This window comes from Myxocyprinus asiaticus, chromosome 24, assembly GCF_019703515.2.
Source record: "Myxocyprinus asiaticus isolate MX2 ecotype Aquarium Trade chromosome 24, UBuf_Myxa_2, whole genome shotgun sequence".
NCBI lineage: Eukaryota > Metazoa > Chordata > Actinopteri > Cypriniformes > Catostomidae > Myxocyprinus > Myxocyprinus asiaticus.
This window is the reverse complement of record NC_059367.1, coordinates 34,218,768-34,244,286: the sequence shown is the minus strand read 5'-3', so window position 1 is coordinate 34,244,286 and position 25,519 is coordinate 34,218,768. Positions and strand designations below refer to the sequence as shown.

Sequence of the window (25,519 nt, the reverse complement as noted above, 5' to 3'; positions counted from 1 at the left end):
AGCAGAGCATTCAATGAAAGTCAAGGCAAAGAAGTTGCATAGAAGGAGAATGGTTACACTTTTTAGTTAAACTTATGACCATTACAAATCCACACTTAAGAGAACATATTTACATGGCATTTACAACTTTTTTTGTGTGTACACTTGGGATACTTGAGTGACTTTGAATGTCCAGAAATATAAATGTTTAATATGATCAGCCTGTTTTTTTTTTTTTATCTTTCTTTCACACACAGGGCCTAAACTGCAATTTGAATGAAAAAACAAAAGGGTGAGAACAGACCAAAATGTGTAACTCCTTTTTCACTATAAATCGTGACACCTGCATTCTCCTTGGCCATCATGATTTCAAGCTTGATTACACTTCTTAGCGCCATCTAGCGCTCTGCGCATGCGTCAAGCATTAGGAAGTAAAACCGAGCTTGAAATCATGATCGTAACTAGACACTTCATCGGCAAGATTTATAGTGGAAAAGGAGGTACATTTTGGTCTGTTGCCATCCAAAACTGATTGGATTGCTTCAAAAGACATGGATTAAACCACTGGAGTCTTATTAATTATTTTTATGCTGTGTTGATGTGCGTTTTGGAGCTTCAAAATTTTGTTCACCATTCATTTGCATCGTATGGACCTACAGAGCTGAGATATTCTTCATACGCATCTGGGATGGCATGAGGGTGAGAAATGATGAGAGAATTTTCCTTTTTGGGTGAACTATTCCTTTAAGGCCTTTTCATACCTAATGCAAATTAATGATGCTGTTTCTAGCCGCGATAAAAATTTTAAGTAGGAACAATGGATTCCAATGGAGCCTTTCACAATGGGAGCGAACATTTGCACATCGACAAAGCAAGATTTTTTAACTGTTTTTAAATATTTTTTTTACTCGCCCAGCGATTAAATTCTCCGACCAATAAAATTTAAGCTTTGCTGCTGCAGTTACCAAAACCAAAGCTGTTTTTCCCACCGGCATTAAAGCTGAAGTGTGTAATTTCTGCGTCACCAAATGGCTTTGCAGAAATAAATGCTGTTTTCTAACAGCTTTCTGAATACACCCTACATCTGGCACTGGTCAAAAAAAAAAAAAAAATCCCACCCCAAACTCATGCCATCCGTTGAGCCAATGTTGCTGTGTCTGGTTGGGCTGCTCAAAACAAACAGCAATTTTGGAAAGCACTATTGAGCCACAGTTTTTACACTTTTTCGAGGAAATAAACCTACGAATTGCTTACTTATAGTTCCTATACATATTAGAAGGGATAGGGGAAAGTATTTTAAAATAAAAAAATGCACGTACAGTAGGCCGACTACTCATGAAAAATGAAGCTGCACTGCACCAAAGAACACTGAAACAAACTGAAAATAGTTTTTTAGCAACTGTATTTCAGACAGATCTATTATCATCATATAAGTTTAGTATCACTATTCATGATGGTAACAAAGCACCTGCTCATTACAATTAAATTACAGTAGGATTGTCCCTGTAATAAGGGCACTGTAAGTCGCTTTGGATAAAAGCATCTGCCAAATGCATAAATGTAAATTATTTATGAGAGTGATAATCACCTGTTAGTTTTTTTACACTACATGAGGTCAACTTTTATATTTAATCAAATTAATTTAGTGTATTACAGTAACAATATTGCTCTTCATTTGAGGTATTTATAAAAATAAAAACACAGCTGATAGGAAAGATTTTTTAGGACCATATAAACATCAGCACCTATAGAGTTACCATCAAGCTCAACCTTTAATTTCTGAAGGAAGCTAAAATAATACATTTGCAGTTTAGTCGAATATGTTCTCTGTAACTTCTGTAAAAACATACTAGTGTCTAACACAAGTGTAGATTCTGATGCCCTCCTCTCCAATTGCCTCAAAACAAAGCATATACAAAATCACCCCCTAGCTACCGACTGATGCAAGGACATGTTTAACACGAAAAGCTTTGCATCTGGGCAGTAATGTGCTCAAGCACATACAAAACTTGTATATATATAAGGAAGTCTATGGCAATACAGTTAATTCTATATCTGTAGGGGAAGAAAATACTAATTGGTTAGTAAATATTTAATGTGCCCTCTGTGCTGATTGGTTTCTAAGAGAATATCAAAATACATCAAAGTTGTACATTAAATTCTGTTTGATATATGAAGTTTCTGAGAGGCAATGAGCTATGTAAATTAAAGTACAAATATCTGCATCAGTATAAAATAGGTTTAATAGAACAAAAATATTTTCAGTGTTGTTTCATGAGTTTCACATAATATACCAACTTAACCATAGCGTCACATCTTTAACATAGTAAACACTGAAATAAACCCTTCCTGTATATTATCACTGTTTTACTAAGTTTAAACTAAAAGCCAACAGGCCAAGTGCTTCAGTTTGGTCCATCATCCATTTCACTATGATATTGGCCATACAAAGAAACTTAGATGGTGAGCAATTCTCAAAATTCTTCCTTTAGAGCAACTAGTGAAACCAAATTTTCTCTCCTCTTTCCTCCATTAAACAATCATAGCATAATGATTTTAAAGACAGATTGTCTCATACCAAACATAACCACTGAATAAAACCAAAAATCAAAATCCTAAACGTAAAGTTGTTTCAGAAATCATCTAATGTGTCAGCTTTAGGGATTGACAACCCTCGCTCTTTCACTGCCTGTAGCTTCAGTCTCTCTGACTCTTGCTTGGCTTGCTGTTCTGTCCGCTGTTCCTCCAGAATTTCCTCAATGGAAACTCTCTGGAGGATTTGATCACATTCTTTATCCAGATCCTAAAGGGAGAAACAGCACAAGGTTAAACTTGAGTGGTAGGAAGGTTTAAGTTGAGTATTTGTTTCCTTATGAAGTTCTGTCTCATCATTCGCCACATGCCTTACAAATATTACACAATGTCAAAAAATCCTCCCAAACAGAATAATGACCACTTGTACTTACTACTTCACCAAGCAAGACGACATTTTCTCCTCTGACAACGAATATCCCACGAGGTATGTCACCAAATTTTTTACCAACATGGATCCGTTCAACCGTTTGATGCAAAACTAAATTAGCTGTGGAGAAATAATGTAACAGGTACATTGTTAAATGTAATGGTAATTTTGCAATAAAGTTAAAAAAGCAGGTAATCTACTTTTAAGCCGATATAGATCGATAGGTCTGAAGTTATTGTATTTCATCTATTTAAAGGGATAGTTCACCCAAAAAATAACATTCATAATTTACTCACCCTCATGCCATCCCAGATGTTTATGACTTTTTCTTCTGCTGAACACAAATGAAGATTTTTAGAAGAATATTTCAGCTCTGTAGGTCCATACAATGCAAGTGAATGGTGGCCAGAACTTTGAAGCTCCAAAAACCAGTTAAATGCAGCATTAAAGTGCACCAGTCTCTCTCATCCCATTCATGGCAAAAACACTTGAAAGGGCAGTTTTCAATCAAATCTCTCACAGAACAAGCTGCTGGATGACAATCAGTCAGGCTTCAAAAGTGGACACTCCACCGAGATTGCCCTGCTGTCTGTCACGGAGTCGCTGAGACGGGCGAAAGCTGAATCCAGATCATCCGTCCTGATTCTGCTGGACCTTTCTGCAGCCTTTCACACAGTCAACCATCAGATCTTACTCTCTACCCTCTCCTCGCTGGGCATCACAGGAACTGTGCTTGACTGGTTTAATTCCTATCTCTCAGGTAGGTCCTTCAAGGTAGCCTGGAGAGGTGAGGTATCCAAGCCACATCACCTACTTACTGGGGTACCTCAGGGATCAGTGCTTGGGCCACTTCTCTTCTCTATATACACAACATCACTGGGACCCATCATTCAGGCACATGGTTTCTCTTACAACTGCTACGCTGATGACACGCAACTCTACTTGTCTTTCCAGCCCAACGACACCACAGCGACTGCTCGAATTTCTGCCTGCCTGGCAGACATCTCGGCCTGGATGAAGGAGCACCACCTGCAACTCAACCTAGCCAAGACTGAACTCCTTGTCTTTCCAGCCAACCCTGCTGTTGAACACAACATCACCGTGCAGCTGGGTGCAACTACTGTAACGCCTTCCAAATCAGTCAGAAATCTCGGGGTAACCATCGACAACAGACTAAATTTCATAGACCACATCTCAAAGACCGCAAGATCATGTAGATTTACACTCTACAATATCAGGAAGATAAGACCCTTCCTCTCTGAACATGCCACACAACTGCTTGTCCAGTGACTTGTCATAACTAGACTGGACTACTGTAACGCTCTCATTGCAGGCCTCCCTGCATGTGCAATTAGACCCCTGTAAATGATCCATAATGCAGCAGCACGTCTGGTCTTTAATGAACCAAAGAGAGCACGTTACACCACTCCTTGTCTCTCTCTCCACTGGCTGCCGGTTGACGCACATATCAAATTCAAGGCTCTGATGCTGGCGTACAGAACAGTCACCGGGTCTGCTCCAGCATACCTAAAATCATTTATGCAGAGCTACGCACCCACTAGAAGCCTGCGTTCGGCTAAGAAACGTCACCTTATTGTACCAACACAAAGAGGCACCAAAACACTTTCCCGGACTTTCAGCTTCATCATACCACATTGGTGGAACGAACTTCCCAACTCCATCCGTGAAGCTGACTCACTCTCCGTCTTCAAAAAATGACTAAAAACACATCTTTTCCATGAGCACTTAACCAGTCAAAAAAAAAATAATAATAATTTCCTGTTGCACTTTATTCTGTTTTGAATAGTATTATGATGCTAGTGAAACTTTGTAATACAGCACTTTTCATACCAATGTCTCCTTAAGATGATTCGCTTATGTTTTCCTCTTTTGTAAGTCGCTTTGGATAAAAGTGTCTGCCAAATGAATAAATGTAATGTAAATGTAAAGTAATCCATAAAACTCCAGTGGTTTAATCCATATCTTCAGACGCAATATGATAGGTGTGGGTGAGAAACAGATCAATATTTCAATCCTTTTTTCCTATAAATTCTTCCTGCCCAGTAGGTGGCGATATGCACAAAGAATGTGAACTGCCAAAAACAAAAGAATGTGGAAATGAAAGCAGAGCTCTATAGTAAAAAAAAAAAAAAGGACTGAAATATTGATCTGTTTCTCACCCACACCTATCATATAGCTTCTGAAGACATGGATTAAACCAATGGAGTCATATGGATTACTTTAATGTTGCATTTAGCTGCTTTTTGGAGCTTGAAAGTTCTGGCCACCATTCACTTGCACTGTATGGACCTACAGAGCTGAAATATTCTTCTAAAAATCTTTGTTTTTGTTCTGCTGAAGAAAGAAAGTCATACACATCCAGGATGTCATGAGGGTGAGTACATGATGAGAAGTGTAATTTTTGGGTGAACTATCCCTTTTAGGCACTACTTTAGGTGTTTTTTACATTGTGAATGTTTAGTTGTGCCAATAATAAGTTCATAAAAACTTTGAGAAGCTGATATTTCCTAATATATAAAACACTGTGTCCAAAATGTGTCTGAACAGCAGCTGTGAGGTATGGCTTTGGTTTATAAACAGAGATAGAAGAACGCCTTAGTGTTTCAAACACTATACTTTGAAAATCCACTTTGGACCAATATGTATTGTGAAAAACGCTATACAAATAAATTGAAATCAATGGCTCTGCCATGTACATTGGAAGGCTGCTTGCAAAATTACAATGCCAAACCTTCATACATACCAAACTGATCTATGCTTCTTAGGATCCCAATCAATGTTCTCCCATCACGAAGTAGAACAAGGTGTTTTTCTGGAAAGTAGAGGAAAAAATGCACTGTTAGTCACATGCATACTGTTGAACTTGAGATAAGGATTTTGTTATGATCTCACGTGTGATGACACTAACACCTGCACTGAGGCCATCACTCACATACTTCACACATATTCACGATAACTCTGCTTTATTTGACTCATTAGGCCAGATAAACCTGTCGGACAAGAGCCAATAGGGCAATTGTTTTCTCAAACGTGTGCCTTCAACGTGACTTTTATATGCCTAAATAGCGAATACCATTACACAACGCCAACTGTGAATCCACTATTGCGAACTGACATACATTAAACCGAATTAAATTGTAGTTAACTTACTATCAATATCCTCGATGAGGCTCGCAGTCCCTGGCATGTAATTCATTTTGCTCACATTTGGGAGGTTTTTTTATTTTATTTTTTTAATGTAAAGTATCCAGCCATGGAGCATTTCAAATATGTAACCACAGGACGTAACGCAGAACAAAGTGCTTCCGGTTCAGGTTAACCCTTTAATCTCTCGCTCGTTATTGCTGGACGCGAAGTGCTGGAGCGGTCAAGCATAGCTTTGAAATATTTTAAACGATAACTTTAACGGCTCTCTTTACCTGTGTATTTAGTTACATTAAATATTTTGACAAGCAGAGAATGGCAGAACGGGTAACTTCGCGGCTGTTACGTCATCGTGGCGTCACAGCCTCTGCTCGTCTGTTATTGGACAGTTAAGCTGTCAATCACGACGCGTCGACGGGCGGGTTGAGCGGAATGACAGCGCCGTGCTAGAGAGCTCCGTGTGAACCAGACAAAATGGGAAATATATCCAGTTGAAGCGCTCAAGCTACAGCATAATGGAAAACGTGGCAGAGGTCATCATCAAAGAGGGGTTTTGAAAAGAATATCTCTTTCATTCTAAATCGAACTGTGATTGACAGGCGGGAACGAGAACTCAAGAAAGGAAGAGTTGGTGGTTTAGTCACGAATGGCTTTCGATTCAGTTGGCAGCGACAGAGGTGAGGCTGCGTGGATCATGCATCAGCAAATGCAGTCTGAGCCCAAATCATCCTGGCCTTCCAGCTACAACTCCGAAAACAATAACTGGAACAACGGCATGGTGAGTCTATGGACATACTGAAAGAATAGCCTATAATAGCTGGAACAGTAGTTATTCAATCTGCAAAACAACAAGATAAACGCCGCTAAGTCAACAGTATGGCCCGCGAGTTTTCATAGTGAGTCATCAGGCGAAACACACGCTGGCTGTTTGTTTGCTTGCATGGACAGTATTGTTTACTACCGCTGTATGACTGCAGTTTATTGATGGAGTATTATTGAAGCACTCCAACTCTAACTTAACATGCATATGGCACGTGAACCCGTTGCACCGTGTCACTGGATCACTCATAAGCGATTATGTGACATACAGTTTAAGTCAGAAGTTTACATACACTTAGGTTGAAGTCATTAAAACTCATTTTTTAACCACTCCACAGATTTCATATTAGCAAACTATAGTTTTGGCAAGTCGTTTAGGACATCTACTTTGTGCGTGACAAGTAATTTTTCCAACAGTAGTTTACAGACAGATTGTTTCACTTTTAATTGACTATATTACAATTCCAGTGGGTCAGAAGTTTACATAAACTAAGTTAAAAGTTAAAGTTGCCTTTAAGCAGCTTGGAAAATTCCAGAAAATTATGTCAAGCCTTTAGGCAATTAGCCAATTAGCTTCTGATTGGAGGTGTACCTGTGGATGAATTTTAAGGCCTACCTTAAAACTCAGTGCCTCTTTGCTTGACATCATTGGAAAATAAAAAGTAATCAGCCAAGACCTCAGATAAAAATAAATAAATGTGGACCTCCACAAGTCTGGTTCATCCTTGATAGCAATTTCCAAACGCCTGAAGTTACCCCGTTCATCTGTACAAACAATAGTACGCAAGTATAAACACCATGGGACCACGCAGCCATCATACCGCTCAGGAAGGAGATGCATTCTGTCTCCTAGAAATGAACGTAGTTTGGTGCGAAAAGTGCAAATAAATCCCAGAACAACAGCAAAGGACCTTGTGAAGTTGCTGGAGGAAACAGGTAGATGAGTATCTATATCCACAGTAAAACAAGTCCTATATTGACATAACCTGAAAAGCTGCTCAGCAAGGAAGAAGCCAATGCACCAAAACTGCCATAAAAAAGCCAGACTACAGTTTGCAAGTGCACATGGGACAAAGATCTTACTTTTGGAGAAATGTTCTCTGGTCGGATGAAACAAAAATTGAACGGTTTGGCCATAATGACCATCATTATATTTGGAGGAAAAAGGGTGAGGCTTGCAAGCCGAAGATCACCATCCCCATCGTGAAGCATGGGGGTGGCAGTATCATGTTGTGGGGGTGCTTTGCTGCAGGAGGGACTGGTGCACTTCACAATATAGATGGCATCATGAGGGAGGAAAATGATGTGGATATATTGAAGCAACATCTCAAGACATCAGCTAAGAAGTTAAAGCTCGGTCGCAAATGGGTCTTCCAAATGGACAATGACCCCAGGCATACCTCCAAAATTGTGGCAAAATGGCTTAAGTACAACAAAGTCAAGGAACTGGAGTGTCCATCACAAAGCCCTGACCTCAATCTGATTTGTGGGCAGAACTGAAAAAGTGTGCGAAGCAAGGAGGCCTACAAACCTGACTCAGTTACACCAGTTCTGTCTGGAGGAATGGGGCAAAATTCCAGCAACTTATTGTGAGAAGCTTGTGGAAGGCTACCCAAAATGTTTGACCCAAGTTAAACAATTTAAAGGCAATGCTACCAAATACTAACAAAGTGTATGTAAACTTCTGACCCACTGGGAATGTGATGAAAGAAATAAAAGCTGAAATAAATAATTCTCTCTACTATTATTCTGACATTTCACATTCTTAAATAAAGCAGTGATCCTAACTGACCTAAGACAGGGAATGTTTTCTACGATTAGATGTCAAGAATTGTGAAAAACTGAGTTTAAATGTATTTAGCTAAGGTGTATGTAAACTTCTGACTTCAACTGTATGACAGAGTTACCTGGCTAAATACTGTACGTGTTGCTCAAGGACACAATGTTGATAGAGCATGATCTCAGGCACTCTTGAGTTTCTGTGCAACTTCTAAATAGATTTGATCATGGAAAGTTTCTGTTATCACTCTGGTAACCAGTGGTATTCAGTATTAGTAGGCCCATACTGAATCTGCAGACTTTTTGTGTTCATTTTGAGGGGAAATCTGTGGAGTGGAAAGGATTTAAAGGAATATTTCGGGTTCAGTACAAGTTAAGCTCAAACGACAGCATTTGCGAAATAATATTGATTACCACAAAAACTAATTTTGACTCGCCCCTCCTTTAAAAAAACAAAACAAAAAAAAAATCTGGGTTACAGTGAGACACTTACAATAAAAGTGAATGGGGTCAATCCATAAACGTTAAAATACTCACTTTTTCAAAAATATAGCCACAAGATGTAAACAGTATGCATGTTAACATGATTTTAGGGTGATAAAATCACTTACTAACCTTTTCTGTGTAAAGTTGTAGCCAATTTTACAACTTTGTTGCCATGACGATGTCAGCAAACCCTAAAATGACTGTAAATATGATTTAAACAACTTTACATCTCAAATAATACACAAGTTTTAACAGAACAATTAATGTTAGTGCTTTTATAAAATTATAAGCTGCACATTTCTGCATTTAAACCCTCCAAAAATTGGCCCCCATTCACTTCCATTGTAAGTGCCTCACTGTAACCTCCATATTTTAATAAAAAAAGTAGGGACGTGTCAAAATAAATGTTTGTGGTAATCAACATCATGCCACAAATGCTGTCGATTGAGCTATTCTTTTATTAAACCCAGAATATTCCTTTAACCTGCAGAGATTTAAGTATTGACGTTGATGATGTATTTTCTCCTTTAAAATGTTTTTAGAAAGTCACAGATTTTTTATTTTTTTTTGTTTTTAAGCATATTTTGTTTTGGGGTGAATTTTGTGTGATGTTAGCAAGATGTGACGTGACATTCAGTATGCGATTTTTGTGCAACCAAAACTGTTTATGTAAGACAGTTCAAAGTCTCAGCTAATGGTATGTGTAATATTTTATCATAACAGTTATGTTTTGTCGTATAATAAAAAAATGGTATTGATTGCTTTAAACAAAGTTTGCATTTCTGCTTCGCTGGGTCTCTGAAGGTTAAACATTTGTAAAATGTGTTAAATGGAGTTGAGAGTACTAAACTATAGTACACACTACACTTTATCAAAGCATTATCAAATTAGCTAAAATATTACAAGCAAACATGAATGGGGTGGAGGATGTGAGTGAGGGCTGTTCTGCAGCGGATATCCTGACGATTCAGGTTTGTGATTTGATAATGCACATACAATACATTTAACATCTCTGCGTCCAATTTTTATTTCAGGAATCTGCGTATCCTGGTTACTCAAACTATTGGTATCCCCAGACACACGCAGCAGTACCTTACGGCAATACCTACCCCGCTGGAACAGAGGTCAGCGGACAAGTGCCATACAATCCCCAGGTACTGCCAACACTTGGTCTTATGTAACACGCTCTTTCAGTTAAATGCATAACAGACTTATCTCGCTCCACTTTGCTGTGGCCTTTTTCAGGCAATGTCAGCCTATCCCAATGGGGTGTACAATCCAGGGCAATACTCTACGAATATGCTACATCCTTCTAATCCGTTCTACTGCAGTGATCAGGTTCCTTCAAGACAACCTCAGTATCACAACCAGGCCTGTCCAGATCAAAATGCAGGGGGCGCAGCTCCTCCCCCCTACCCCGTGCCACACTGTCAAGGGGTAAATGCAATCAAATGTGGACATAGCATGCTTGAATATTTTGCCTCAAACAAATACTTGCATTGTCGTACTCATAGTAATCCTTATGTTAACAGTTATTAGTAAGGAAATGTGATCGTTATAATTTAAAGAATGTTATAAGCATTTTTTACATACACACTGTAGCTAAATACAGTTACCAATACTCTTCTGAGTGCCTCTTCGGAGGTTGGTTATTTAGGGGAGTGACAACCGCATTCTACAACTGTTCACACCAGAAAAATTCAGGTTCATCCATGTTTCTTGTTCACAGGTGCGGGACGTTATCAAGGTTATTACTTCTTATCTATATCAATCATCGCAATTTTGGGAGTACCTCCAGTTTCCTGTGCACACAGAATGATAATTTAGGGGATTCACTCCTGCATCTAAATTCAGTTGTCACTCCCCAAACTTTGCAGTGTTTACATAGGAAGTGTTCTTCTGAATTTGACTGCATATTGTCTTACTGAAACAGAAACAAAGGATATTAATTAACTTATACATATCTAACATGTAATCTGCAGTGTTACAGTACTTTACATCTGGTCTTTCCTGTTAGGCTCCTGGCTACCCTCCAGGATCTTACCCACACTATGGAGAAGGGTGTCCCCCGAACCCTCCCTACCCCAACCAGCAGCCCATGCTCTCAAGACCCCAGCACGAGGCCTGGTCCCACTCTGGAGGGTATGGGCCCGCACCCCCCCAACAGCAATGGCCATCCAATACCCAGACACCCCACTATGGTAACCACGTACGACCACCTCACCCCCCACCATGGCAAGGACCTGCACCGCCTCCATATGAACACAAGGTATTATTGATGTTTCGAAAACGTATTATTATACGGATAGTAGGGATGCACCAATGTATCAACTGCCGATATTTATCAGCCAATTAAAGACCAAAAATAAAACCATCGGCTAATCAGCTTAAGTATGAAAACGCTGATATGAAAAACAATGGTTCATTTATAATTAATGATCATACTTTTTAAAAACTCTTTGAATTCAAACGCACAATCCAGAAATAATGATAGCCACAGAATGTAGAAGGGTTGGCACTCCAAAGAACATGTAATATTTAATTTTTATTCTTTCTCGTTCTTACATTAATGAGGAAAAACTGTCGTTACGTGACACTTGTAAAAGCAGCACTTACCTATACATGATGAGGTAAAACCATCCAAACGCTTTCAACAGATCCAATCCATGTTCAGTGGAAATTATTTATTAGAACAGAAGCTTTTGTACCTTTTTGTACGTTTTAAAAACACAATTCCTGAGCAAAACAGTGAACTGATTACAAACTAAGGTAAGTGGCAAAATATCTGTATCGGCCAATAGCTATGTTAAAATCGGTATCATCCAAAACATTTTTTATATCTATGCATCCCATATGAATAGTTCACCCAGTATGAAAATTCTGTTCCAAACTTTTTTGACTTAATATCTTTCATGGAACTCCTTTTGTGGTCCACAGGGTTTGGAATAACACAACTGTGAGTAAATGATGATAGGATTTTCATATTGGGTGAGCTATATGTAAAGGGGTTAGAATGCAAGGAGAACACCGGGAAGCGGGTTTTCCAGGCTCAGGTAAGACTTTTAATCAGCCTCTTCAGTGCTTTACAACTTCACAAACTCATCAGCTTCACAGGCATGTAGTAACTTCAACTCTTTAGCTTCGCATACATAATAGATTAAATGTAACAACTTCAGGAGCACCATGGCCTTCCTTGTGACAGACTCTCTCTCTCCCTTCTGCTGGTGGCATGGCTGCTTATATGCCACTCTCCCCATGCTCACTGGAATTAGGAACAGGTGTTAAACATAATCTAGCTCAGGTGCAAGCGCCCTTACCACTTTCTCTCTCTCTGGACGGATGCTTGACCATGCCCCCACTGCCACACTATACCTGTATTGTTTGTCAGGGGTATAAAAGGACAATTATAGGATTTTTCCTGCATTAAAAAAAAATTTAGTGGCCACTTTAAGAAGCCAATTTAATTATATGAATCGGGGGGGATAAATAAGCGAAATAAGAGAGAGCACCTCCCCCTGCCCTTTTGTGAAAATCTTGGTAGCTTCATGTCTTCCCCTTGTAGTTTCCAAGCAACTGGTACCAGTGGTAAAAGGTCATGAGTCAAAAGACTTTTATCTCTGTCAAGGTTTATCATTCATCTCTATCAGCAGTCAAGGAAAAGTTATTGAAAAAAAAATGCAATTAAGCGTTGTGATTTCTCCCTTACATTTTTCTATGTGCAATCTTTTCTCTTCCTTATATTTTCTGCTATTATCACTATATACTGTACTCTAAATTGAAAGATTATTGTGTTTAAAATTCTATGGTAGATCATAAAAATGACATGATGAATTATAACATTTTGGCAGCTAAGATTGAATTATCGTAGTTAGGAAAAGTGCTTGATTTAAATTTCTCTGACACTTTGGCAAACATACAGTGGAGAAGCTTATAACTGTTGCTGGGACATTCCAGTCGTTAAACAGTGATCAAATATGGGCACTGAACACTTAAACCTTTCAAATTATATATAGTTTGTCAAAAGTATAACATTTTTGGATGGTACATTATAGAGTAAATGTAGACATACTATGTAAACAAAGTGACGCAGCATCATGCATGGATACAGTGAGCTCCAAGAGTGGCTTCATGAAGTGAGTGCTGTGTTAACCTCTTGTAACCCTCTCCAAAACTGATTATATAAGGGAGCTTAATTCTCCCACTATCAAATGGCTTTACTGTACATCAGACTGCTTTCATATACAGTGGCAAGAAAAGTATGTGAACCCTTTGGAATTAGCTTGTTTTCTGCATTAATTGGTTATAAAATGTGATCTCATCTTCATCAAAGTCACAAGTATAGACAAACACAGTGTGCTTAAAGTTTCTGTAACCGATTTATTTTATTACATTTTTTTCATGGAAAGGTATGCAAAAAATGTTCCTACTCCCTGAAAGGTATTAATGAAATAAGTGCCCTGAGATATCTCACCGGTCTCTGTGATAATTCTAGACTCTGTGAACAGCAAACAAAAAATGTGTCCGCGGACAGTGATGCTTTCTGCCTGTCAAACATTTTGTGCATTCTCATAGTATTGTAGTTGCAGCGAATTATTGAGGCATAATGCATTTTTATGCCATGTTGTTCATAACAGTTGTCAGTTGAGGGTGCTATTTTACTACTGTTGTTTTTAACAACCATTTCTGCTCTCAATAAATCTCATTTTGGGATCTTTGGAGTTCTGGGTTTTTAAAAGAGGGGGTGTGGCTTATCCGACGGCTCAGCCTCGTGGAAGTAGAACGGTTGAAATCGTTTACAGCACCTTTTAAGCTAACAACACACAAACAATTATAATCTTTCATGTCTTTATTGAACACATCCCATTAAAAATTTCCTTTTGTGAAAAAGGAAGTGAACCCCTAGGCTAATGACATAAACGCTACTTAGAGTCAGGAGTTGGCAAACCTTACATCCAGTTAATGAAACGAGATTGGAGGTGTGGGTTAGAGCTATTTTGACTTGTATTAAGCACTCAAACATATTGAATTTGCTTTTCACAAGAATCATCTGCTTATGTTGACCATTCCTCGCAAAAAAAGAGATCTCAGAAGACCTACGATCAAGAATTGTTGCTTTGCATAAAGCTGGAAAGGGTTACAAAGTTATCCTGAAGAGCTTAGATATTCATCTGTTCACAGTTAGACAAACTGTCTATAAATGGAGATGATTTAGTACTGTGGGTACTCTCCCTAGAAGTTACCGTCCAGCCAAGATGACTCAAATGGTACACCACAGAATGCTCAGTGAGGTAAATAAGAACCCTCAACAGCTAAAGACTTTAAGGAATCACTGGAACTGGTTAACATCTCTGTTCATGAGTCTACTATACAGAAAACTTTAAACAGGCATGGTGTTCATGGCAGGACACCACAAAGGAAGCCGCTGCTTTACAAAAAAACATTGGAGCGCACCCGAAGGTTGCCAAAGACCACCTTGACGTTTCACAACACTGCTGGGAAAATGTTTTGTGGAATGATGAATCTAAGGTTTAATTGTTTGGGAAGAACACGCAGTACTAAATATGGCCTAATAAGTGCACAGCATCCCACTGGTGAAGTACGGTGGAGGGAGCATCATGATTTGGGGTTGCTTTGCTGCTTCGGGTTCTGCACCGCTTGCCATCATTGAGGGAAAAATTAATTCCCAAGTTTTTCAAGATATCCTACAGGATAATGTCAGGGTGGCTGTGCACCAACTGAAGCTCAGTAGAAGTTGGGCGATGCAGTAGGATAATGGACCTAAACATTGAAGTAAATCCACTACAGAATGTCTTAAAAGAAAATCCACCTTTTGAAGTGGCCCAGTCAGAGCCCAGACCTTAACCCAATAGAGACGCTGTGGAATGACCTCAAGAAAGCCGTTCACGCCAGACATCCTAAGAATATGGCTGAGCTGAAGCAGTTCTGTAAGAATGGTCCAAAATTCCTTCTGAACATTGTGTAAGTCTAATCTGCAACTACCTGAAATGTTTGGTTGAGATTATTGCTGCCAAAGAGGATCTACCAGTTATTAAATCCAAGGGTTCACATACTTTTCCCACAGCACTGTAAATGTGTAATGGGATTTGTTCAATAAAGACATGAAAGATTATAATTTTTTGTATGTTGTTAGCTTAAGCACATTTTGTTTGTCTGTACTTGTGACTTCGATGAGAATGAGATCACATTTGATGACCAATTAATGCAGAAAACAAGCTAATTCCAGAATGTTCACATACTTACATACAGTTCTTTCTACTGTATCCTGTTTTCACTTGAATCCTCAAACAATCCACACTGACAGTTATAGTTCAAGCTGTTGTATATCTTACAAGTCCCCATTCCTGTAAGGATTCCAAGTTTCCAAATCTCTTCCACTACATTGGAATCTTAATCCCAGTAACATGACTTTCAGTTTTTCAAAAAGATTACACTTCCCAATTGAATTTCCTGACCACACAAGATAAAACGCAGCATATACACAGATCAGCCACAACATTAAAACCACCTGCCTGATATTGTGTGGATCCCGCTCATTCTAGAGACTGTTGTGCGTGAAAATCCCAGAAGATCAGCAGTTACAGAAATACTCCAACCAGCCCGTCTGGCACCAACAATCATGCTACGGTCCAAATCACTGAGATACAATTTTTTCCCATTCTGTTGGTTGATGTGAACATTAACTAAAGCTCCTGACCCGTATCTGCATGATTTTATGCATTACACTGCTGCCACATGATTGGCTGATGATGGATGGATGATTGTTGGTGCCAGATGGGCTGGTTTGATTATTTCTGTAACTGCTGATCTTTTGGGATTTTCACACACAACAGTCTCTAGAGTTTACTCAGAATGGTGCCAAAAACAAAAAGCATCCAGTGAGCGGCAGTTCTGTGGACGGAAATGCCTTGTTGATGAGAGAGGTCAACAGAGAATGGCCAGACTGGATCGAACTGACAAAGTCTACACTAACTCAGATAACCACTCTGTAAATTTTGGTGAAAAGAATAGCATCTCAGAATGCTATTCTGAGATGCGGGTTGGCGCTGTTTTGGCAGCACGAGGGGGACCTGCAAAATATTAAGCAGGTGGTTTCAATGTAGTGTCTGATCGGTTTATAACTACCTGTGCAGTTTTGGAATTAGAATATTGTATAATATATACTAGTAATATGCCAATATTTTTTTTTTCAATGGCCGATGACAATACTAATTTGTAGAGATGAGGATGGCCGATATAATGCAGATATATATATATATATATACACTGTATTGCCAAAAGTATTCGCTCATCTGCCTTTAGACGCATATGAATTTAAGTGACATCCCATTCTTAATCCATAGGGTTTAATATGACGTCGGCCCACCCTTTGCAGCTATAACAGCTTCAACTCTTCTGGGAAGGCTTTCCACAAGGTTTAGGAGTGTGTTTATGGGAATTTTTGACCATTCTTCCAGAAGCGCATTTGTGAGGTCAGACACTGATGTTGGATGAGAAGGCCTGGCTCACAGTCTTCGCTCTAATTCATTCCAAAGGTGCTCTATCGGGTTGAGGTCATGACTCTGTGCAGGCCAGTCAAGTTCTTCCACACCAAACTCACTCATCCATGTCTTTATGGACCTTGCTTTGTGCACTGGTGCGCAGTCATGTTGAAACAGGAAGGGGCCATCCCCAAACTGTTCCCACAAAGTTGGGAGCATGGAATTGTCCAAAATATCTTGGTATGCTGAAGCATTCAGAGTTCCTTTCACTGGAACTAAGGGGCCAAGCCCAGCTCCTGAAAAACAACCCCACACCATAATCCCCCCTCCACCAAACTTTACAGTTGGCACAATGCAGTCAGACAAGTACCGTTCTCCTGGCAACTGCCAAACCCAGACTCGTCCATCAGATTGCCAGATGGAGAAGCGTGATTCGTCACTCCAGAGAACGCGTCTCCACTGCTCTAGAGTCCAGTGGCGGCGTGCTTTACACCACTGCATCCGACGCTTTGCATTGCACTTGGTGATGTATGGCTTGGATGCAGCTGCTCGGCCATGGAAACCCATTCCATGAAGCTCTCTACGCACTGTTCTTGAGCTAATCTGAAGGCCACATGAACTTTGGAGGTCTGTAGGGATTGACTCTGCAGAAAGTTGGCGACCTCTGCGCACTATGCGCCTCAGCATCCGCTGACCCCGCTCTGTCATTTTACGTGGCCTACCACTTCGTGGCTGAGTTGCTGTCATTCCCAATCGCTTCCACTTTGTTATAATACCACTGACAGTTGACTGTGGAATATTTAGTAGCAAGGAAATTTCACGACTGGACTTGTTGCACAGGTGGCATCCTATCACAGTACCACGCTGGAATTCACTGAGCTCCTGAGAGTGGCCCATTCTTTCACAAATGTTTGTAGAAGCAGTCTGCATGCCTAGGTGCTTCATTTTATACACCTGTGGCCGTGGAAGTGATTGGAACACCTGAATTCAATTATTTGGATGGGTGAGCGAATACTTTTGGCAATATAGTGTATATATAATATAGTTTAATAAAAGCAATTAAGGGGTTGTTCACACAGAATGCTTTCAGGCAATAAAAACAGCTGGACGCAGCGCAACGAATGGAAAGGAAAGCAGATGTCACGAGACACATTTTTGACTTGAAGTTCTTTTAACATGACACGTCATCTTACAAATGCTGCAAGACAAAGAAAAAGTAGCAAGATACGCCACAACAGTCAAACTATCTATTATCATTTGGAAACAATTGAGCAGATGGATTCAAAGTGTGCCGACCAGTATTTCAAACTGGCCAAAAATTGGCTGATTAATCATGTCATCTAGGCTACATGTCCATCTGTAAAATACTATCTTGTAACCCATTGATCATTGCACTATACTGCTACTCTTTCTCATTTGCACTTTACCATCATTTAATTATATGTATGTATATCATCGGGATGCACTGATATTTATAGGCAAATTAAAACCAGCGGCATATCGGTAATAAGCATGAAAACCCTGATATGAAAAACTGATGGTTTATTTATAATTAATTAGTAACACACTTTGTAAAAACTCTGTAAATTCAAATCCACAATCCAGAAATAATAATAACCACAATATGTAGAAGGTTTGGCACTCCTAAGAACATGTAATATTTAATTTGTATTCTTTCTTGTTCTGATGTTAATGTGGAAAAAAAAACCATAAACAGACATGACAGTTGTGAAAACGGCACTTAAATAGGCTACATGATGCGGGAAACCATCCAAAACGCTTTGAAACCAACAGACTTTGACTTCCGAGACATCGGTATGATATTTATTAATGCTACACGATTGATTGAATTGAGATTAAAATTGCAATATGGCTTTGTGCGATTACTAAACCTTAAAAGGTTGCGTTTTAAACTGCAAAAATGTTCTAGAAGTGCAAATATCAATCATCATGTTATCATATTATTTTTATTTTTATTTTTTTTATTTTGTATTTATATTTCACTTTGGATCTCTTTAAAAGATTACAATCCATTATTGTTTGAACTTTTTTTTTTAAGCTTTCCTAATTAAAACAGTGATCTGACAACACAAGTTAAGTGGCAAAATATTGGTGTTGTTATTGGCCTATAGTGTTTTTGTTAAATTCGGTATTGGCCAAAAAACTTCACAAGATCAGTGCGTCCCTAGTATATTACTATTTGCACTTCTGATTAGATGCTAACTGTATTTAATTGGCTCTGTACCTGTATTCTGCACAATGACAAATTTGAATCTAATCTAATATTGGTCTATTACTAATATGCACACTAAATATTTCTCTCTCTTAGGATCCACCCTATCACGGTCAACCTCATGTGCACTCTCGAAACCAGCCTACAGGCCCCAAACCACATGCCAGCACCCCAAACCCAACCCCGCCCAAACCTGCCCAATTCAGCGCTCCACCTCAAATCTACAACAACACTCCCTCTGGAGGTGGAGGATCCAATGGGGGTGCTGATCCCAAACCAGCTCAGAGTGAGCAACCTCCAGCATCTTCCCGCTCTGGTTCGTCCACCCCTGCCCTGCTGAGCGATAATCCCAGCCTGGCTCGAGTCCAGCAGGTTCTGGCCAGAGTCCAGCTCCTCCAGGAGGATGTGGATGAGTTTGTGGGGAAAAAGATGGATAAGAGCTACCGATGCTTGGAGGAGCTTTTGACAAAAGAGCTGCTGGAACTGGACTCAGTGGAGACAAACGGCCAGGAAGTCGTCCGACAGGCTCGTAAAGAGGCTGTTCAAAAGATCCAGGCAATCTTGGACCGTCTTGAGAAAAAGGCTTTCTAATAATAGGGTGGATTGATTTTGGTTCTGGCCGTATATGTGGTTGATTATCTCTATTAATTGTTGCTTAGAATTGTTTTTTCACAGATTATGATCTTCAGGGTTTGCCCGTTTTAAATGTGTGTTATTTTTGAGTTGCGTACCCTAATTATGGTAATGTATTATTCAAAATGCAGGCATCCCTGTTCATTGCAGTGCCATACCCTAACCTGCTCTCTGCCATCTAACAAAGAGCAGTGGCTGTCTGACATCTACTCAGAATTAAACATAAGTCTGCTCTGCACTTGCATGTCATTGCAAAACACTGACTTAAGATGATCTTATGTTTTTTTTTTTTTCTTGAGTTTATTCAGGCTAAAAAAAAAGAGCTAACTTGGCTGCATATTAATATTTCCAGGGGTTTTTTGGTAGCACAAATACTTTTTTATTAGATTTAGAGTCTCCATCCCTCATTTTGCACTTTGATTTTTACTATATTTTTTACCACAGCTATTATACCAATCATTTTTATTTTATTGAAAAATAGCTTGGATAATAAATAAAGGAAGGATCAGTCTTTTGTCAAGTCCCTCTCGATCACTTTCAGTTTGACTCATTTTTTTTTTTTTTGTTTCATTTAGTCCACTTTTTCATGGAAATGTATGTTTAACTAATCAGATAACACATAATTAGATTTTGAACTTGATCGTGGATCTGTCTTGTCCAAACTGAGTGTTACAAACCTGCAGCATGGACAGATCAATGTCTAGCACTCAAACCGCCGTTGGTTCCTTTCCCCTGCTAGTCTTGTTCTTTGTTTTCAAGTTATCTTTCTTTCTTAGGTCTGCACCTGGATTTTAAAGACCCTGTGAAATCAAAATGGGAGTTTTCTGGCTTTTGGTTGTCTTTATTGTTCAATGGAGCCTAAACTTCATCACGTCAAACAGCTGCTGTTTTTATATGCTGTAGTCACTTCCTGTGTGCACCTGCATCATGATTTACATTTTAGTATTTGGTCTTTGTATTAACATGATTGTTAACATCCTGTTGTTCTGCAGATTGTTTGTTCCTTTTCTTTTGTTAGAAAGACTTAATCTGTAGCTGATACAGGTGGTAGTGGCCAGTATCATGACTAATCTGTGGGCCTCAATACATTGTTTACAGTCCAGCAGGAGGAATAATGTACAGTTTATATCTGAAGGACTGGAGAGGGGATTTGGATTATGGACGGACCATCCGCATCATGGAATAGAACAAAAAAAACGAGTACCCTTTAACGTCACTACATTTAATACTTTGCACCAAAGTCACTTACATCATGGACCGTTCAACAGGTCTTCCTCCTAGCGCAAGGATTTTGTGACTGTTTTGTAACAAGGAAAAACAGTGCCATAATATCAGCAGGTGCTTTTTCATATGAGAATAGTAAAGTACTGTATATCTAATATATACAAAAAAAAAAAAAAAACTGCAAATCAACTGAGCTCAGCATGAAGTCTCAAATTTCATGTTTATTTTACTGTATGTGTTCTCTCTCTCTCTCTCTCTCTCTCTCTCTGTAAATGATCTCTTATGTATACCTGAAATTGTTATTAGATTAATCTTTACAGAAAAAAAAAATACAGTGTATATTTGTATAACAAATGTATTGAAAACACAGAAACTCCAAATAAGGACCAAAACTTGCCTGCTAGAGTCCCTGTTGTAATGCATGTGTTGAACACAAGAGGAGGCTGTTTATAATGTTTTAGGACCGAATAAGGTCAACTGACTGTTGGGTTACTCATATTAAAAGTTAAGACATTCAAAATAGTGTGCTGTCGTTTCAAAACATAACTTTTCAGTAGGTAACATGTTTATTTAAATGTATAGCTAGCTTCTCTTCTGTAGTCTATTTTGAGAAGTAGATTGAAGATATTCACTTCTCTTTTCTCTTTTTCCAAAAAGTTATAGTGAGTTATCCCTGTCAAGTTGAAGGGGTCATGAAGTGTTATTTTTTTTTAATAATTTCATTATCTTCCCTGCGGTCCACTGAAAATGTTATGGAAGTTTGCACCAAAACAGTTACAGTTTAGTAATATATGATCATTTTCCACCCTGTTTTTGGCCCTCTGTCTGAAACACTCGGTTTTGGCCTAAGCTTCTCCCTAAAACTTCAATGTAAACACCCACTGTTCTGATTGGATAACATGATGTAGCCCCTCAAATTCAGCAAACTCAATCTGAAGACAATTAACCTTTAGATGAACTATCCCATTTACTAACATTCCAACATTCTTACTATAAAAATTGTAACTTATAATTATATATATATATATATATATATATATATATATATATATATATATATATATATACACAGTATATAATAATAACAATTAGTGCGGCCCTCAAAGGGTACAGGGATCCAGCTTTGTGGCCCCTGACCTTTCCAAAGTTGAGCAGCCCTGGTCTAGTGCATGAAGACATTCAAAAATAGTCCAAATGAATGGGATTATCTTTTTAAGATTTTGGAAATATACGGGTTCAGGAATACTTTTATTGGATGGATTAAGTTACTTTATAGACACCCGGTAGTGGCGGTACAAACAAATGGATTATTTTCAGATTAATTTACTCTTGATAGGGGCACCTGGCAGGGTTGCCCTGTTTCCCCATTATTGTTCTGTCTTGCCCTGGAAACATTAGCAGCTGCAATAAGAAAGGAGGATGATTTTCCAGGGGTGATGGCGGGATGTGTGGCGCATAAGCTTCTGCTTTACACAAATGATATTTTATTATTTGTCTCCGACCCTACTAGATCTATGCCTTGCCTCCACAGAATTATTAGTTCCTTTTCTAAGTTCTCAGGATACAGAGTTAACTGGTCTAAATCCGAAGCTTTGGCTCTGACAGCGTACCGCCCGGGAACGTTTTTCCAGCCGGGCGCCTTCCAGTGGCCCAAACAGGGCATTAAGTATTTGGGCATTTTATTCCCAGCAAATTTGTCTGATTTAGTTAGAGCTAATTTTGATCCCTTAATAAAAAGGTTTTCGAGCGATGTGGGCAGGTGGGCTTCATTACATTTATCGATGATTGGGAAGGTTAATGTTAATAAAATGAATTGTATTCCAAAATTCAACTACCTGCTACAGTCTCTCCCTGTAGATGTCCCCCTCTCTTATTTCAAGCAATTTGATGACATAGCGAAGTCCTTTATTTGGAATGGTAAACATCCCAGAATACATTTCAGTAAGCTGCATAGGCCGATTGACAAAGGTGCACTAGGCCTACCCAAGATTTTGTTTTATTATTATGCATTCGGTCTCAGACATTTGGCTTATTGGTAAATTCCACCTGAGAGAGCCCCTCCCTGGTTTTATATTGAACAGGAATTTCTTGCCCCTATTTCGCCACTGCAAAGCCTTTCTATCAAACTAATCTGAGAAGTTAAGTTACACCTTGTTATCTCGCATTTGCATGCGGAATGGACAAAAGTGTCCAGAGTGTTTAATTCAGACATTTATTTAAATGATGCTTCGAGCATATGCTGGCCCCAAGTTATGTATTAATAAGTCCCCTTTCTACTGGTTAGAGTGGATTGTGAGAGAGGTTAATACGCTCGGTGACATATATGAGAGTAGAGTGTTGAGATCCTTTGAAAATATGGTTCAACATTTTGGGATTCCCAATTCTTTAGGAATTTACAGCTGCGCCACCTGCTTTGTACTATTTTTGGAAGTAGCATACACCCCCCTAAAGTGGCAGATACTCTAGAAGTGGTGATTACTGCTTTTGGAAAAGGTCATGAGGCATCAGTGTATTACTCCCTGCCAATTCAGAGTCTGGGGGACGGATCTTCAACTTCTCTCAAGAGATTATGGGAGAAAGATTTAATACTTGGTATTGGACGAGGGAGTGTGGGCTAGGATTCTAAAAAACGTCAAGTCTACATCTAGAGATGCAAGGGTGCGCCTTATGCAATTCAAGATTTTACATCGATTCTATTGGACCCCCTCTAGATTGTATAGGCTTGGTCTTAAAGACACACCCACCTGCTGGCGATGACAATCGGAAGATGGGGACACAACCCATGTTTTTTGGTGGTTTGTTAAGATCCAAGAATTTTGGTTGAGGGTTCAGAGTTTTATGTGTGACGTATTGGGCACTCAAATTTCATTTTGCCCCAGACTCTGTATTTTAGGCGATGGGGCGGTCATTAATATAGGGGATAAGCACATAAATAATTGGGTCCTAGCCAGTGTTATGATTGGCAGACAGGTCATCCTTAGGGGATGGAAGTCGGCTGGAGCACCCTAATTTCAGGAGTGGTGCACAGAGATGGGCAGGGTGGCGGCATTGGAGGAGTTGTCACAAAGAATGCTAGGTAACTGGGAGTTGTTTGAAAAAAAAGTGGGGCAGTTACTTGGTATTTTTGGAGGGCTCTCGGGGAGGGGCATTGGAGAAGGACTTATAGTTATAAATGTGTGTATTTATTTTATTTATTATTATTATTATTATTTTTAAATATATATATATATATATATATATATATATATATATATATATATATATATATATATATATATATATATACAGGTGCATCTCAATAAATTAGAATGTCGTGGAAAAGTTCATTTATTTCAGTAATTCAACTCAAATTGTGAAAATCGTGTTTTAAATAAATTCAATGCACACAGACTGAAGTAGTTTAAGTCTTTGGTTCTTTTAATTGTGATGATTTTGGCTCACATTTAACAAAAACCCACCAATTCACTATCTCAAAAAATTAGAATATGGTGACATGCCAATCAGCTAATCAACTCAAAATACTTGCAAAGGTTTCCTGAGCCTTCAAAATGGTCTCTCAGTTTGGTTCACTAGGCTACACAATCATGGGGAAGACTGCTGATCTGACAGTTGTCCAGAAGACAATCATTGACACCCTTCACAAGGAGGGTAAGCCACAAACATTCATTGCCAAAGAAGCTGGCTGTTCACAGAGTGCTGTATCCAAGAATGTTAACAGAAAGTTGAGTGGAAGGAAAAGGTGTGGAAGAAAAAGATGCACAACCAACCGAGAGAACCGCAGCCTTATGAGGATTGTCAAGCAAAATCGATTCAAGAATTTGGGTGAACTTCACAAGGAATGGACTGAGGCTGGGGTCAAGGCATCAAGAGCCACCACACACAGACGTGTCAAGGAATTTGGCTACAGTTGTCGTATTCCTCTTGTTAAGCCACTCCTGAACCACAGACAATGTCAGAGGCGTCTTACCTGGGCTAAGGAGAAGAAGAACTGGACTGTTGCCCAGTGGTCCAAAGTCCTCTTTTCAAATGAGAGCAAGTTTTGTATTTCATTTGGAAACCAAGGTCCTAGAGTCTGGAGGAAGGGTGGAGAAGCTCATAGCCCAAGTTGCTTGAAGTCCAGTGTTAAGTTTCCACAGTCTGTGATGATTTGGGGTGCAATGTCATCTGCTGGTGTTGGTCCATTGTGTTTTTTGAAAACCAAAGTCACTGCACCCATTTACCAAGAAATTTTGGAGCACTTCATGCTTCCTTCTGCTGACCAGCTTTTTAAAGATGCTGATTTCATTTTCCAGCAGGATTTGGCACCTGCCCACACTGCCAAAAGCACCAAAAGTTGGTTAAATGACCATGGTGTTGGTGTGCTTGACTGGCCAGCAAACTCACCAGACCTGAACCCCATAGAGAATCTGTGGGGTATTGTCAAGAGGAAAATGAGAAACAAGAGACCAAAAAATGCAGATGAGCTGAAGGCCACTGTCAAAGAAACCTGGGCTTCCATACCACCTCAGCAGTGCCACAAACTGATCACCTCCATGCCACGCCGAATTGAGGCAGTAATTAAAGCAAAAGGAGCCCCTACCAAGTATTGAGTACATATACAGTAAATGAACATACTTCCCAGAAGGCCAACAATTCACTAAAAATGTTTTTTTTAATTGGTCTTATGATGTATTCTAATTTTTTGAGATAGTGAATTGGTGGGTTTTTGTTAAATGTGAGCCAAAATCATCACAATTAGAA

General features: G+C 39.1%; 2 protein-coding genes across 2 annotated transcripts; one reads left to right on the top strand and one right to left on the bottom strand.

Annotated features, from left to right (window-relative positions):
• Positions 1 to 1,727: 1,727 nt before the first annotated feature.
• On the bottom strand, positions 1,728 to 6,269 carry lsm1 (LSM1, U6 small nuclear RNA associated). Its single transcript, XM_051652861.1, has 4 exons — positions 6,113 to 6,269; positions 5,706 to 5,774; positions 2,946 to 3,061; positions 1,728 to 2,782 (listed from the first exon to the last, which is right to left on the bottom strand). Exons 1-4 carry the CDS (start codon positions 6,156 to 6,158, stop codon positions 2,612 to 2,614), a joined length of 402 nt encoding a protein of 133 aa, XP_051508821.1. The 5' UTR covers positions 6,159 to 6,269; the 3' UTR covers positions 1,728 to 2,611.
• A 258-nt stretch (positions 6,270 to 6,527) lies between these two features.
• On the top strand, positions 6,528 to 21,287 carry bag4 (BCL2 associated athanogene 4). Its single transcript, XM_051652839.1, has 5 exons — positions 6,528 to 6,884; positions 10,225 to 10,344; positions 10,436 to 10,627; positions 11,208 to 11,459; positions 19,019 to 21,287. Exons 1-5 carry the CDS (start codon positions 6,753 to 6,755, stop codon positions 19,511 to 19,513), a joined length of 1,191 nt encoding a protein of 396 aa, XP_051508799.1. The 5' UTR covers positions 6,528 to 6,752; the 3' UTR covers positions 19,514 to 21,287.
• Positions 21,288 to 25,519: the final 4,232 nt, after the last annotated feature.

Bases quoted from the DNA above. Each gene is read 5' to 3' on its own strand.
- lsm1 (XM_051652861.1), bottom strand. From the start codon at position 6,158: ATGAATTACATGCCAGGGACTGCGAGCCTCATCGAGGATATTGATA. The intron at 3,062-5,705 runs GTATGTATGAAG...ATTTCTCCACAG, and splicing joins AAGAAGCATAGATCAGTTTG to CTAATTTAGTTTTGCATCAA. The intron at 2,783-2,945 runs GTAAGTACAAGT...TTCTCCCTTTAG, and splicing joins TCGTCTTGCTTGGTGAAGTA to GATCTGGATAAAGAATGTGA.
- bag4 (XM_051652839.1), top strand. From the start codon at position 6,753: ATGGCTTTCGATTCAGTTGGCAGCGACAGAGGTGAGGCTGCGTGGATC. The intron at 10,345-10,435 runs GTACTGCCAACA...GGCCTTTTTCAG, and splicing joins AAGTGCCATACAATCCCCAG to GCAATGTCAGCCTATCCCAA. The intron at 11,460-19,018 runs GTATTATTGATG...TCTCTCTCTTAG, and splicing joins CGCCTCCATATGAACACAAG to GATCCACCCTATCACGGTCA.